Genomic DNA, 15,126 nt, shown 5'->3' with positions numbered 1-15,126 from the left:
TTTCGTTAACATACCAGGCACGTTCTCAGTTGGTTATTTATGCGTCATATAACGTACACTTATTCAGCCTGTTGTTCACTATTCTATATTTATTTTAAATTGGCTTTCAAATGTCTATTCTTGGTGTTGGGTTTAATCAAATAAATTTCCCCCAAAAATGCGACTTATACTCCAGTGCGACTTATATATGTTGTTTTCCTTCTTTATTATGCATTTTCGGCCGGTGCGATTTACACTCCGGAGCGACTTAAACTCCGAAAAATACGGTATATTTGTTATATATTTTTTGTGAATACTTAAAATATAAAATAAAAAATATAGCAATGATTGGCAACACGCATTAAACACTTCAAAAGTTATTGTCAGGTGACTATCCCAGGTATGACTTTCCCTAAATGGCGTGTCAGATAAGCAAGTTGAATTCCAAAAGCTTTTTGTCATTAAAATTTATGTATGGGGTTCAAATATTGCTATTTAACTGTTCCCACTATATTTCTTTGCTGATTTTGCATTAAAACAAGCTACATTACGTGGCTGTGATGTGGATATTAATTGATTGTTGTAGGTGAACCTACATTTTTTCCACTTATTATCACCTTTATTAGTCAAACGTTTTAAAGCAGAGGAACCCTTTGAAGAGTCCTGTATCATGTTTTTTTTTGCAAAAGTTGAGTCGCCCCCTGCTGGAATTTATGTGCAATAGGAAAAAAGAAAAAAAAAGACAGGCAAGAAGTTAGTCCGAGTTATGGTGGACGAGTTAAGTCTTAAGATAAAGTGAAACATTGCATTGTTTACAATCACATTAGCTTTCGATTCACTCAACTCAGCTTGAAAATTTTGACACAACAGATTTATTGTTTTCACCACAGCCGCCATATTTCATACCCTTCATTTGTCTGCAATATCACTGATCAAGGGAGTTATTTTGTTGCAACCTCGCACCCACACACACACACACACACCTTTTCTGCTGTGGATTTTAACTCAGTCCTGTTCCACTGTCATCCTCTATTGTGGGAAAGCTTCCTGCCAGCTCATTGGTCAGTGAGTGCTGCTCTTCTCCCCACAGGAAGTGTGTAGGCAGTCCTGATTGGCCCGGCTCTGAAGCATAGACAAAGAATGGGCTGAGCTCAATAGCCAAGGCGGACCTCACCAGGCCAACGCCACCTGTCCGCTCAGAACAGGGGTGGTAAAGTCGCCCGCTTATCGGGTGCATGTAAAGCGCCTCAGGCCGGAAGGGCGCGGTCAGCTTCTCTGCGCCCCCGCAGAAGGACAGGAGCTTCTGGTCTCCGGTGATGGCCTCCAGCAGGTGGGTGAAGACCACCGGCCGGTCGTCGCAGCGCAGGAAATTCCTCTCCCTCCCACACAGAGACAGGAAGGGGAAGTCCACGTAGCGTCCGCTCTGATTGACACGCAGACGACTGAAGAAGAAAGCCAGGAAGTGTTTGTCTGGTGATGTAAAAAAATAAATCACATTGGGATGGATACCTAATATGAGAAACAACGTCACTTTGTATTCACATACATTTAAAAAGTCCATGACTGTGTGCTCACTTCCGTACATTTTAGGTTATTATTATTATTTTAAATGTGTTCCAATTGAGAAGTAGGGGAGGAACTAACTTGAAATATCTTGTATTATTGGAGAACAGATGAAGAAGCGGGTAATATTGCGATTGTCAGTATGCAACAACAGTAAGGGTGTAACGGTACACAAACATTTCGGTTCGGTACGTACCTCGGTTTAGAGGTCACGGTTCGGTTCATTTTCGGTACAGTAAGAAAACAACAAAATATAAATTTTTTGGTTATTTATTTACCAAATTTGTAAACAATGGCTTTATCCTTTTAACATTGGGAACACTATAATAAGTCTGCCCAAAAATAGAAATAGCTCTGTGTGTGATGGATGTGAGCCACCACTAGGCTGATCAGTGCAACAGCAGTCATGAATGCTAAGCATAACAATAACATACATATACACACTGGGTCCATTGCCAGGGTTAATGCAGTCAACATATATAAAATAAAAACTAAATAAGATAAGGCTCAGAATGGTTTCTTAACAAAATCTTTTTACATATAAAGTGCTTTTTTTGATTGATTGATTAATTGAGACTTTTATTAGTAGATTGCACAGTACAGTACATATTCCGTACAATTGACCACTAAATGGTAAGACCCGAATAAGTTTTTCAACTTGTTTAAGTCGGGGTCCACGTTAATCAACATTAAACTGCCTCAAGTAGACAAAACTTTTCTTCTACAAAAGTGCAACATTAAACAGTTTCAAGTCAACTCAGCCTCAGATTAACTTTTATTTCCCCCCCAGCCTTTAACCCTGGTGACTTTCACTCAATCTTCATGTTTTTTGCCAGAAAAATCAGTTTATCCACATTGTCTGCAGAAAGAGCCGACCTGCTTGCAGTTACAATGTCTCCAACTGTGGAAAATACCCTTTCGCTGGGCACGGAGCTAGCAGGTATGGCGAGGTAGTGCCTGGCTAACTTGGCAGTAAGAGGATATATGGGCTCATTGTTTTTCCACCATAGAAGTGGGTCAAAATCTAGTTTTTAATGCAATATGGTCTTAAATCTGCTACTATAAAAACATTTGTTATTGCTTTAGCCCTGCCTGACTCACCGAGGAGAGGCTGCTTGAATGCGGTGGGCAGCTGTGTGTTCGTCTTTCTCTTCGTTGAAACGATGTTCACTTGGGGGTGGTGCCGCTTCAAAATGGGTTAGCATGTTTGACGTGTTGGCAGAAGCATACCCTACCGCTGCTGAACAATGCCGGCAAACCGCTTTCGCTTTGTCCGCCACTCGTATCGCACCGCAAAGCCGAAATGTTCCCAAACGGGAGATCTTAACGAGGCAGGAGGGTCTTCCAGCTCTGACTATTTCATGATGTCGTAGCCCGGTCGTTGCTAGCATGCCGTGTGTCGTGCATTGTTTACAAAACGTGTGGTACGCTACTTAATATGTCCGTGTGGAAACTCGTTCGGTACACCTCCGAACCAAACCGAAACCCCCGTACCGAAACGGTTCAATACAAATACACGTACCGCTACACCCTTAAACAACAGTCATGGATTTGGGACTGTGTGTACATTCCCACTCTTTGTGGATGGATGTAAAAACTTGCAGTACCAAAGTCCAACAGAGAGGTAGCATCTGCGTAAAGCAGCCTGTCTGAGCCTCCCCTGAAGAAGAAGCACTTCAGTAGCGGAGCCGCATGCATGGAAATAATTTAAACGTGAATTAAGGATGTTTTTTTTAACAAAAAGGACCGCGACAGATTGACAACAACCTGATGAAACAGGTGATTATTTACAGTAGGTTATGAATCTTATTAGCGAGATAACTAGGGGTGTCACGATACAACTTTGTCACTTCCAAAACCGATGCTTTAACTATTGGCCGATGCAGATGCCGATACCCGATACGATATCAGCACAAATCATTCATCAGAATCAGAATCAGAAGTACTTTATTAATCCCCGAGGGGAAATTGAGATTTTCAACACAATCCCATTCAAGATCCGACAAACATTACAGAGAGACAGAAAAAGGATCTCTGCTAACTTCCGGCGCCCTTACAAAAAAAAGGTGAGAAACAGGTAAACTTTTGTGGGGTGGGGGGAGAGTAAAAAAATATTCAGTCAAAGGCTGGACTCCAGGGAGGGGGTCCAGACTGAGGCCAAGGAAAAAAGCCTCATAGACATAGGATACTCACTTGGTACTCCCAAGGGAGTATCCTATCACAGGACGCGTTAATGTCAGGGCCAGCTAGATGTCCTTACTGACAACAACTCGTGATCTGATTGGCTAACGCAATTCTCTATCAACTGTATGTGCATGTTCACTTACAGTGCACAGACGCCTGCATTGTTGATTCTGAAGGCCCCGGGCAGATTTTGTACAGCATGGCAACATAAGCTAGCCGAATATTGATTGGATAACAACTCTAACCTAAAAAAAACAGCACTGAGAGGAGCATAATATGACATGAAGGGAATATGAATAATTTAGATATTTAGGAAAAGTAAAAAAACAAAAACTTTTATCTTGAATTATGATCATGATTTCTGGTTATGTTAGGCCAGCAGAGAAGGCCTTGCTGGCCCACCACTGGATAATAGGTTTCACTATGTAAAGTGCTTTGAGTCTCTAGGTAAAAGCACTAAATAAATGTAATTTGCTTCATTTGATTTAAAATATTATTTTCCTATTGGCACATCTCATCTGTGCATTTTTAAGGGGTGTCTCTGAGATGTGTCAATCTCAAAATGTTACTTTGAACCCCTTTTTGGCAACCAAGAATATGATTCAATGAATATATCCAAACACTTTATTAATATTTATTATGTGCATGAACAAAAAGCAGTTAATATTGTGTGTAGATTTTAAACAAGAGGTTTAAAAGCTACATCGGATCAATAACAGTCCTTTACAATTTCATTATTACTATAGAAATGGCCAACTCTTTCATTTTTCAGACACGATAAAGGCTTAAATAATTTCAAACACATATCCTTACAATAACCTTGAATATAAAGTGTTTGTCAGACACAGAGTAATGAGTTGTAAGCAGACGAAGCCCCAGTAGTGCCGTTTAAACAACTGTGCACTATTTTTTTGGCGGCCCCCCCACCTGAAAAAGTTTAATGCCCTCCCACCCCGAATGTTTTTCTGCAACAAGTCTGTACTTGGTGAGAACCACTGCACTACATACATAAGTCGTACGTAATTTGAAAGAGGAAAACTGAAAACTTTATTTATACTTTCTGAAGTTTGAATAGCTTTTTAGTGTCCGGTTTGCTAAGCGGATGAAAATGTCAATTAATTTCAATAATGTATTTTTTTTAATTTGAGGTGTTCCCTCTGACAATTTGCATATGTATGTTCTGAAAACATCCCCTGAGGACTCTCAAAGATGGACGCTTTTGACCTCCCTCCCTCCTCAACGACCCCTGGAAGTCGAACTTTGCTTGCATTGCATGCAGAACGGCCCCGGGCCTAAGGACACAACACCACTACACCCAGTAGCGCTTTATAGCAGCAGGCCGGCCTCCAGGGCCCCAACTCCCCCCCCTGTTGCGAGTTGTTGTGATTATATGTAACTTGTTTATGTGTGCTATGGCAAATTAGGTTTTTTCCCTTGGACTCAGTCTGGACCCCTCCCGAGGGTCCAGCCTTTGACTGATATTTTTTACTCTTCCCCCCTTTCCCAATCACCTTTTTCCCACCTTTTTAAAGGAGCGCCGTAAGTGGCTGATCCGTTGGCGGTCCTGTTCTTGTCTCCCTGTAACGTATGTCTGCTCTTAGTTGGACTGTGCCGAAAATGTAATTTCAGTTCTTACAAGAAGTTCTTATATGTCTTGTACATATAGATAGATAGATAGATAGATAGATAGATAGATAGATAGATAGATAGATAGATAGATAGATAGATAGATAGATAGATAGATAGATAGATAGATAGATAGATAGATAGATAGATAGATAGATAGATAGATAGATAGATAGATAGATAGATAGATAGATAGATAGATAGATAGATAGATAGATAGATAGATAGATAGATAGATAGATAGATAGATAGATAGATAGATAGATAGATAGATAGATAGATAGATAGATAGATAGATAGATAGATAGATAGATAGATAGATAGATAGATAGATAGATAGATAGATAGATAGATAGATAGATAGATAGATAGATAGATAGATAGATAGATAGATAGATAGATAGATAGATAGATAGATAGATAGATAGATAGATAGATAGATAGATAGATAGATAGATAGATAGATAGATAGATAGATAGATAGATAGATAGATAGATAGATAGATAGATAGATAGATAGATAGATAGATAGATAGATAGATAGATAGATAGATAGATAGATAGATAGATAGATAGATAGATAGATAGATAGATAGATAGATAGATAGATAGATAGATAGATAGATAGATAGATAGATAGATAGATAGATAGATAGATAGATAGATAGATAGATAGATAGATAGATAGATAGATAGATAGATAGATAGATAGATAGATAGATAGATAGATAGATAGATAGATAGATAGATAGATAGATAGATAGATAGATAGATAGATAGATAGATAGATAGATAGATAGATAGATAGATAGATAGATAGATAGATAGATAGATAGATAGATAGATAGATAGATAGATAGATAGATAGATAGATAGATAGATAGATAGATAGATAGATAGATAGATAGATAGATAGATAGATAGATAGATAGATAGATAGATAGATAGATAGATAGATAGATAGATAGATAGATAGATAGATAGATAGATAGATAGATAGATAGATAGATAGATAGATAGATAGATAGATAGATAGATAGATAGATAGATAGATAGATAGATAGATAGATAGATAGATAGATAGATAGATAGATAGATAGATAGATAGATAGATAGATAGATAGATAGATAGATAGATAGATAGATAGATAGATAGATAGATAGATAGATAGATAGATAGATAGATAGATAGATAGATAGATAGATAGATAGATAGATAGATAGATAGATAGATAGATAGATAGATAGATAGATAGATAGATAGATAGATAGATAGATAGATAGATAGATAGATAGATAGATAGATAGATAGATAGATAGATAGATAGATAGATAGATAGATAGATAGATAGATAGATAGATAGATAGATAGATAGATAGATAGATAGATAGATAGATAGATAGATAGATAGATAGATAGATAGATAGATAGATAGATAGATAGATAGATAGATAGATAGATAGATAGATAGATAGATAGATAGATAGATAGATAGATAGATAGATAGATAGATAGATAGATAGATAGATAGATAGATAGATAGATAGATAGATAGATAGATAGATAGATAGATAGATAGATAGATAGATAGATAGATAGATAGATAGATAGATAGATAGATAGATAGATAGATAGATAGATAGATAGATAGATAGATAGATAGATAGATAGATAGATAGATAGATAGATAGATAGATAGATAGATAGATAGATAGATAGATAGATAGATAGATAGATAGATAGATAGATAGATAGATAGATAGATAGATAGATAGATAGATAGATAGATAGATAGATAGATAGATAGATAGATAGATAGATAGATAGATAGATAGATAGATAGATAGATAGATAGATAGATAGATAGATAGATAGATAGATAGATAGATAGATAGATAGATAGATAGATAGATAGATAGATAGATAGATAGATAGATAGATAGATAGATAGATAGATAGATAGATAGATAGATAGATAGATAGATAGATAGATAGATAGATAGATAGATAGATAGATAGATAGATAGATAGATAGATAGATAGATAGATAGATAGATAGATAGATAGATAGATAGATAGATAGATAGATAGATAGATAGATAGATAGATAGATAGATAGATAGATAGATAGATAGATAGATAGATAGATAGATAGATAGATAGATAGATAGATAGATAGATAGATAGATAGATAGATAGATAGATAGATAGATAGATAGATAGATAGATAGATAGATAGATAGATAGATAGATAGATAGATAGATAGATAGATAGATAGATAGATAGATAGATAGATAGATAGATAGATAGATAGATAGATAGATAGATAGATAGATAGATAGATAGATAGATAGATAGATAGATAGATAGATAGATAGATAGATAGATAGATAGATAGATAGATAGATAGATAGATAGATAGATAGATAGATAGATAGATAGATAGATAGATAGATAGATAGATAGATAGATAGATAGATAGATAGATAGATAGATAGATAGATAGATAGATAGATAGATAGATAGATAGATAGATAGATAGATAGATAGATAGATAGATAGATAGATAGATAGATAGATAGATAGATAGATAGATAGATAGATAGATAGATAGATAGATAGATAGATAGATAGATAGATAGATAGATAGATAGATAGATAGATAGATAGATAGATAGATAGATAGATAGATAGATAGATAGATAGATAGATAGATAGATAGTACTTTATTGATTCCTTCGGGAGAGTTCCCTCAGGAAAATTAAAATTCCAGCAGCAGTGTACAAAATTGAGATCAAATTTAAAAAGTAATAAGTAAATAATGGGGGTATAAATGGAAACAAAATATAAAAATATTACAATAGAATAAAATTAAAAAGCAACAATGAGAATAAAAATAACAGTAAAATAAGAATTTAACAAGAGAAACTAGGCAGTAGTGACCATGTTATGAAAAAGTATTGCACCGTTATTGCTTTGCATCCCCTGTCATCCTAGTACCTCCCCTCCCCCCCAGAGAGGAGTTGTACAGTCTAATGGCGTGTGGGACAAAGGAGTTTTTTAGTCTATTAGTCCTGCACTTGGGATGAAGCAGTCTAGTACTGAACAGGCTCCTCTGGCTACTGATAACGGTATGCAGAGGGTGACTGGCATCATCCAGAATGCTCACTAGTTTTTCCACAGTCCTCTTCTCTGCCACCGTCACCAGTGAGTCCAGTTTTATTCCGATCGTAGAACCGGCCCGCCTGATCAGTTTCTCCAGTCTGGAGCTGTCCTTAGATGTACTGCACACTACAGCACACTACGGTGGGGCAACGCGTACAGAATGTTAAAGAACGGACAATAATAAAGCATCCTCAATCATGAATATAATATTTTGTATGAGTAATACATAAGTTGTATTAAGCACTGACCAATCTGGCCGTTAATAACGCTTTTTCCTTTCTTTTATTGTAACTGGATCTGCGTATGTTCTGTAACTGGATCTGTGTACTGTTATTTTTGTATTATTTTGAGTATTTTCTTTTTCTTTTCCCTTTCTTTTATTTGTAACTGTATTTGTGTATGTTTTGTAACTGGATCTGTGTATTATTATTTTACTTTGAACTTTTGAAAAGGACCCCGTTTTTGCGCCGGCTAATGGGGATCCTCAATAAACAATAAACAACATCCGGGTCCTGACCCGCAGCGCACTTACGTACTTTAAGTATGGAAGTGCGCGAATTGAGACACAGCCCTAGAGAGGTTTTTACTAGGGCTGCGAATCTTTGGGTGTCCCACGATTCGATTCAATATCAATTCTTGGGGTCACGATTCGATTACAAATCGATTTTTTCGATTCAACGCGATTCTCGATTCAAAAACGATATTTTTCCATTTCAAAACAATTCTCTATTCATTCAATGCATAGGATTTCAGCAGTATCTACCCCAGTCTGCTGACATGCAAGCAGAGTAGTAGATTTTTAATTTTAACTAGTAAATGAACCAAAAATATGACTTATTTTATCTTTGTGGAAAATATTGGACACAGTGCTTATGAGCGACGTTCCCTCTAAGGTGCGCGCCTGCGCAATTGCGCACTGCTCACGCGTCCTCTGCGCACAGCAAATTAATGCCGCGCAGAAAATCAAAAATCCCATCTGAACTGTAAACGAAATAAACACATTACAATTTATTCTGTATGATTTTGCAATGCAACTCTGTGAGTGACAGGTTGACAACAAGAGTGGTCCCAATGAATAAAACAATCTTTGTCAACACAGTTCAATTATCGTCTGTCCAGACACTTTGCGGACAGGAATTCCATCAATCACTTTATTGAGCAAAAACCACACCAAAAACAGGAGTAAAAAAACTTTTACTAGAAAAACTGGTCATTTTCTGCCATACAAACCAGGCTTAAAGCAACTTTGTCATCCGTCATATCAACAGAAGTCGCTCGCTCTGTCTCACCTGCACCAACACACGCACTCATGGCACTTAGCCAGTGATGCCTTTATGGCCACACAAAAAGTCGGACAACCCCAACGCCACACAAAGTGTAAATGCCAGGTTGTAACACTCTGACTCCTAAATCAGATGTGTGCTTATTTTACTGCCATTTATTAAGGATGTTAATCTAAGGATATTATTCATGAAATGTTGTCACTAGATTTCATAATTGCTAATAAAAAGATGTATTTTACAGACAGAAAGTTACAGGAACTAAATGTAATCTCTGAAAGGGGTAACATTTCTTTTAAAGGCAGGACCCGCAGCCAGACATACAATACTAGCACATAGGTCACGAAAAACATATTTTTTTGTTATTGTCATTGTAAGGGGGCAAAATCACTTATATCAGAAAATAATTTTAATAAAACATTTAAATTGTTATGATGTCAGGTTTGAGACAGGTGTGACGCTGGTGTGGCCACAGTGTGCACGTGTCTGATGTTGCTCACATGTGCTCCACTGAATGCTCAGGGAGTTTGTGCGTTTGCTCACACACATGAAAAATTAGAGGGAACATTGCTTATGAGATGCGATGCAAGTGTAAGCCACTGTGACACTATTGTTCATTTTTATTTTTATTTTTTTTATAAATGTCTAATGATAATGTCAATGAGGGATTTGTAATCACTGCTATGTTGAAATTGTAACTAATATTGATACTGTTGTTGATAATATTCATTTTTGTTTCACTACTTTTGGATTGTTCTGTGTCGTGTTTGTGTGTCCTCTCAATTGTTCTGTTTATTGCAGTTCTGAGTGTTGCTGGGTCGGGTTTGGTTTTGGAACTGGATTGCATTGTTATGGTATTGCTGTGTATTGTTTTGTTGGATTGATTAATAAAAAATAAAATAAAAATATATAAATAAATAAAAAATATAATAAAAAAAAAATCGATTTTTGAAAAATGAGAATCGACACTGAATCGTACAACGTGAGAATGCCGATTTGAATTCTAATCGATTTTTTCCCACACCCCTAGTTTTTACCCAACAAACCGACATTAAAATTACACAATAACTAAAACAACATATTAAAGAAGTACATTAAATATTTATGTATTATACTGACGTCTCCAAGACAAAAAAAAATGAACGTTTCTGTACCTTTGAAGCAGGTGACAAAGTTCTTCACTTTGGTGTCATCCAGGAACAACTGCAAGAGGACCACAAGCTCACATGTGATGGGAAGAACACACACTCACACACTTATTTGGTACGACGGGTGAAAACATCTCTCACCTGTCCTTGGTGGTCAATGTAGTAGAAGTACTCACGGATCCGTGGTTCTGGGCTCTGGCCCTGGATGTATGCAGCAGCGGCGGCTCTGGAGGTGCTGTAGCCGGAAAGCGAGTTGCGTAAACCGGTTAGAAGCTGACTGCGGAGACCCGCAGTAGTCCGAATAAACAACATGAGCGCCACGTCAAACTGCACTTTCTTTCAAAAGCAACGGCAGCCCGACGAATACCTGGTGTGACCAGGGTACTTTTTTGTAAATCAATAAAGTGTTAAATAACGTCAAAAACGACATTTAACTTAGCCGTCATTGTTTAACCCGGACATGCTTACATGAGGGTCGCTTCTTTTCGACCACTGCCATCTAGTGGACGAAGTGCATAGTACTTCCATTGGAACAACGCACTCGTTATAAGTTCAATCAATCAATCAATCAATGATTGATTGAGGTTATAAGTTTATGCACACTTGGTGATGGCTTAGTTTAAAATAGTTTAGTTTGGGTCGAAAATGCTTAACAAAGTTACACGATTACACTTCCACACTTCAACATGTCCGAAAAGAATAGAAAGAAGCAGAGTTCATTTAATGTATTCTTACTAAGAATGACTACATCTATGGCTAAGAATTTCTTAGCCATAGATGTAGTCATTCTAACAGAGGGGTGTCAAACTCAAATACAGAGTGGGCCAAAATTTAAAACTGAACAAAGCCGCGGGCCAAGGTTGAACAAATTAACCTTTTAATAGGGACCCAAACAAGTTTTGCATTGAATATTGAACAAGGAAGGCTTATAACTTTATAGTGACATGCAAAATCAAATTTCAAATAATAATAATAATAATTAAAAAATATCAATGGCATATCAAATACAATTTAAATAAAAATTGAATGCCTCTTTTCTATTTGCAGCCTTCTGAGGTAAATATCAACATTAACTTTTTCCACAGGCTAATAAATTTGAAAATAAAATAACAATGAATAAACCAACCATTCAGGACTTTAAACTGCTCAGTTTGCAACACACTGATCTAATCTGATGTGCCCAAGCCAGATACCTGCCATCTTTTCTTGGATGCTAATTCATTAATGTCGGCGCTCAGGCTTTGAGCTGAGGCAACCTTCATTATCGAATGAAGGTGTTAATCAGTCATTATATCTCGTAGTCCACCCGGCGGACCACAGTCTTGGGGGCGTGCCTTAAAGGCACTGCCTTTAACGTCCTCTACGAGCTGTCGTCACGTCCGCTTTTCATCCATTCTAACAACATGCCGGCCCAGTCTCAAGATATGAGCGGCTTCTGTACGCACACACACGTGAATGCAACGCATACTTGATCAATAGCGATACAGGTTACACTGAGGGTAGCCGTATAAACAACTTTAACACTGTTACAAATATGCGCCACACTGTGAACCCACAACAGACAAGAATGACAAACACATTTCGGGAGAACATCCGCACCGTAACACAACATAAACACAACAGAACAAATACCCAGAACCCCTTGCAGCACTAACTCTTTCGGGACGCTACAAAAACGCCCTTACTCTTGAAATTTGTAACATGAAAATAATTGTGTAAATACCATGAATTGATTTAAGTGGAAAAACTTATTCGGGTGTTACCATTTAGTGGTCAACTGTACGGAATATGTCCTGTACTGTGCAATCTACTAATAAATGTTTCAATCAATCAATCAATCAATGCTCCAAATTCATTCACACATATGGTTTCCTACACCAAAATTCATCAATTTATTCTTCTACTTCTTCTTTTCCAGATTTTGGAGCGCTCTACCTTTCACATTTTTCATCCAATTCAAACCGTTCCAACTTCAAACTGTTCAGCCTGTTCAGGAATCGCAGGCTTTCTCTTGAAAAGTTCCAAAAATTCCCAGATTTCCGGAACATTTCCCATCCATCCATCCATTTTCTACCGCTTATTCCCTTCGGGGTCGCGGGGGGCGCTGGAGCCTATCTCAGCTACAATCGGGCGGAAGGCGGGGTACACTCTGGACAAGTCGCCATCTCATCGCAGGGCCAACACAGATAGACAGACAACATTCACACTCACATTCACACACTAGGGCCAATTTAGTGTTGCCAATCAACTTATCCCCAGGTGCATGTTTTTGGAAGTGGGAGGAAGCCGGAGTACCCGGAGGGAACCCACGTAGTCACGGGGAGAACATGCAAACTCCACACAGAAAGATCCCAAGCCCGGGATTGAACCCATTCAAAATGAATTGACCATTTTTCAAACTTCTATCATTCCCACATTTTTCAACCAATTCAAACCATTCCACCTTCAACACATTCCACCATCCTGGAAATTTTAACTATTATTCTTCCAAATTCTAAAAAAATTCATGGATTTTCCAGAATTCCTGGTTTTCCAAAGCCATATTTCCACTCTTTTTTTTCCTGGCGACTACTCCTTCCACATTTTTCAACGCATTGATTGATTGAGACTGTTATTAGTAGAAAACATTATATGAAACAGTACAGTTTCCACAGTTCAGTTCATATTCCGTAAAAATTGACCACTAAATGGTTTGATTGAAACTTTTTTTAGTAGATCACACAGTACAGTACATATTCCGTACAATTGACCACTAAATGGTAACACCCGAATAAGTTTTTCAACTTGTTTAAGTCGGGGTCCACGTTAGTCAATTCATGGTAAAGAATTTACTATATTTGTGTAACACATTACTTTGGAAGTATCAGTCCTAGCAAGGAAGTATTAGCTTTAAATAACCATACAAATTGGTCCAAGAAGACTTGTAGCAGCAAGATCTCAACAACACATGTAGTGTGGCCACAACACATGTACGGTAGTGTAACACCCAAATACGTTTTTCAAGTCGGGGTCCACGGTAATCAATTCATGGCATTTCAACCGTTCCACCATCAAAACATTCCTCTTAAAGGCCTACTGAAACCCACTACTACCGACCACGCAGTCTGATAGTTTATATATTAATGATGAAATCTTAACATTGCAACACATGCCAATATGGCAGGGTTAACTTATAAAGTGCAATTTTAAATTTCCCGCTAAACTTCCGGTTGAAAACGTCTATATATGATGACGTATGCGCGTGACGTCAATCGTTGAAACGGAAGTATTGGTACCCCATTGAATCCAATACAAAAAAGCTCTGTTTTCAGCTCAAAATTCCACAGTATTCTGGACATCAAAAATGCCAACATGACACTGCCATATTTATCATTGAAGTCACAAAGTGCATTATTTTTTTTTAACATGCCTCAAAACAGCAGCTTGGAATTAGGGACATGCTCTCCCTGAAAGAGCATGAGGTGGGCGGGGTTGAGGTGGGGGGCGGGGGGATAGGGGGCAGCGGGGGGTGTATTTTTCTGTAGCGTCCCGGATGAGTTAGTGCTGCAAGCGGTTCTGGGTATTTGTTCTGTTGTGTTACGGTGCAGATGTTCTCCCGAAATGTGTTTGTCATTCTTGTTTGGTGTGGGTTCACAGTGTGGCGCATATTTGTAACAGTGTTAAAGTTGTTTATACGCACACCCTCATTGTGACCTGTATGGCTGTTGACCAAGTATGCATTTGCATTCACTTGTGTGTGTGAAAAGCCGTAGATATTATGTGATTGGGCCGGCACGCAAAGGCAGTGCCTTTAAGGTTTATTGGCGCTCTGTACTTCTCCCTACGTCCGTGCACCAGTACGTACAGCAGCGTTTTAAAAAGTCATACATTTTACTTTTTGAAACTGATACCAATAATTTCCGATATTACATTTTAAAGCATTTATCGGCCGATAATATCGGCAGTCCGATATTATCGGACATCTCTAATCCAAACTGTTCCAACTTCAAAATGTTCCGCCTGTTTGGGAAATTATGTGCTCTACTACAAAAATTCGAAAAAAATGTTCCAGTATTTCAGTTCAACTTCAGCATTGGAGCATTCACACGCAATTCCTTCAGGAATTGCCTCTTCTAGTTACTTACTTTGCCTGAGCTTCCGTCCAAATGAATGAATGCACACAAACACTGAATAAAAAAA

At 37.4% G+C, this 15,126-nt stretch overlaps 1 protein-coding gene across 1 annotated transcript; it reads right to left on the bottom strand.

Annotated features, from left to right (window-relative positions):
- Positions 1-442: 442 nt before the first annotated feature.
- lg19h8orf82 (linkage group 19 C8orf82 homolog) lies at positions 443-11,449 on the bottom strand. Its single transcript, XM_062027580.1, has 3 exons — positions 11,089-11,449; positions 10,954-11,002; positions 443-1,449 (listed from the first exon to the last, which is right to left on the bottom strand). Exons 1-3 carry the CDS (start codon positions 11,257-11,259, stop codon positions 980-982), a joined length of 690 nt encoding a protein of 229 aa, XP_061883564.1. The 5' UTR covers positions 11,260-11,449; the 3' UTR covers positions 443-979.
- Between the last annotated feature and the right edge of the window lie 3,677 nt (positions 11,450-15,126).

The sequence above is a fragment of the Entelurus aequoreus genome, linkage group LG19 (genome assembly GCF_033978785.1).
Source record: "Entelurus aequoreus isolate RoL-2023_Sb linkage group LG19, RoL_Eaeq_v1.1, whole genome shotgun sequence".
NCBI classification, from domain to species: domain Eukaryota; kingdom Metazoa; phylum Chordata; class Actinopteri; order Syngnathiformes; family Syngnathidae; genus Entelurus; species Entelurus aequoreus.
The sequence above is the reverse complement of the archived record's forward strand: the minus strand, read 5'-3'. Positions and strand labels throughout refer to the sequence as shown.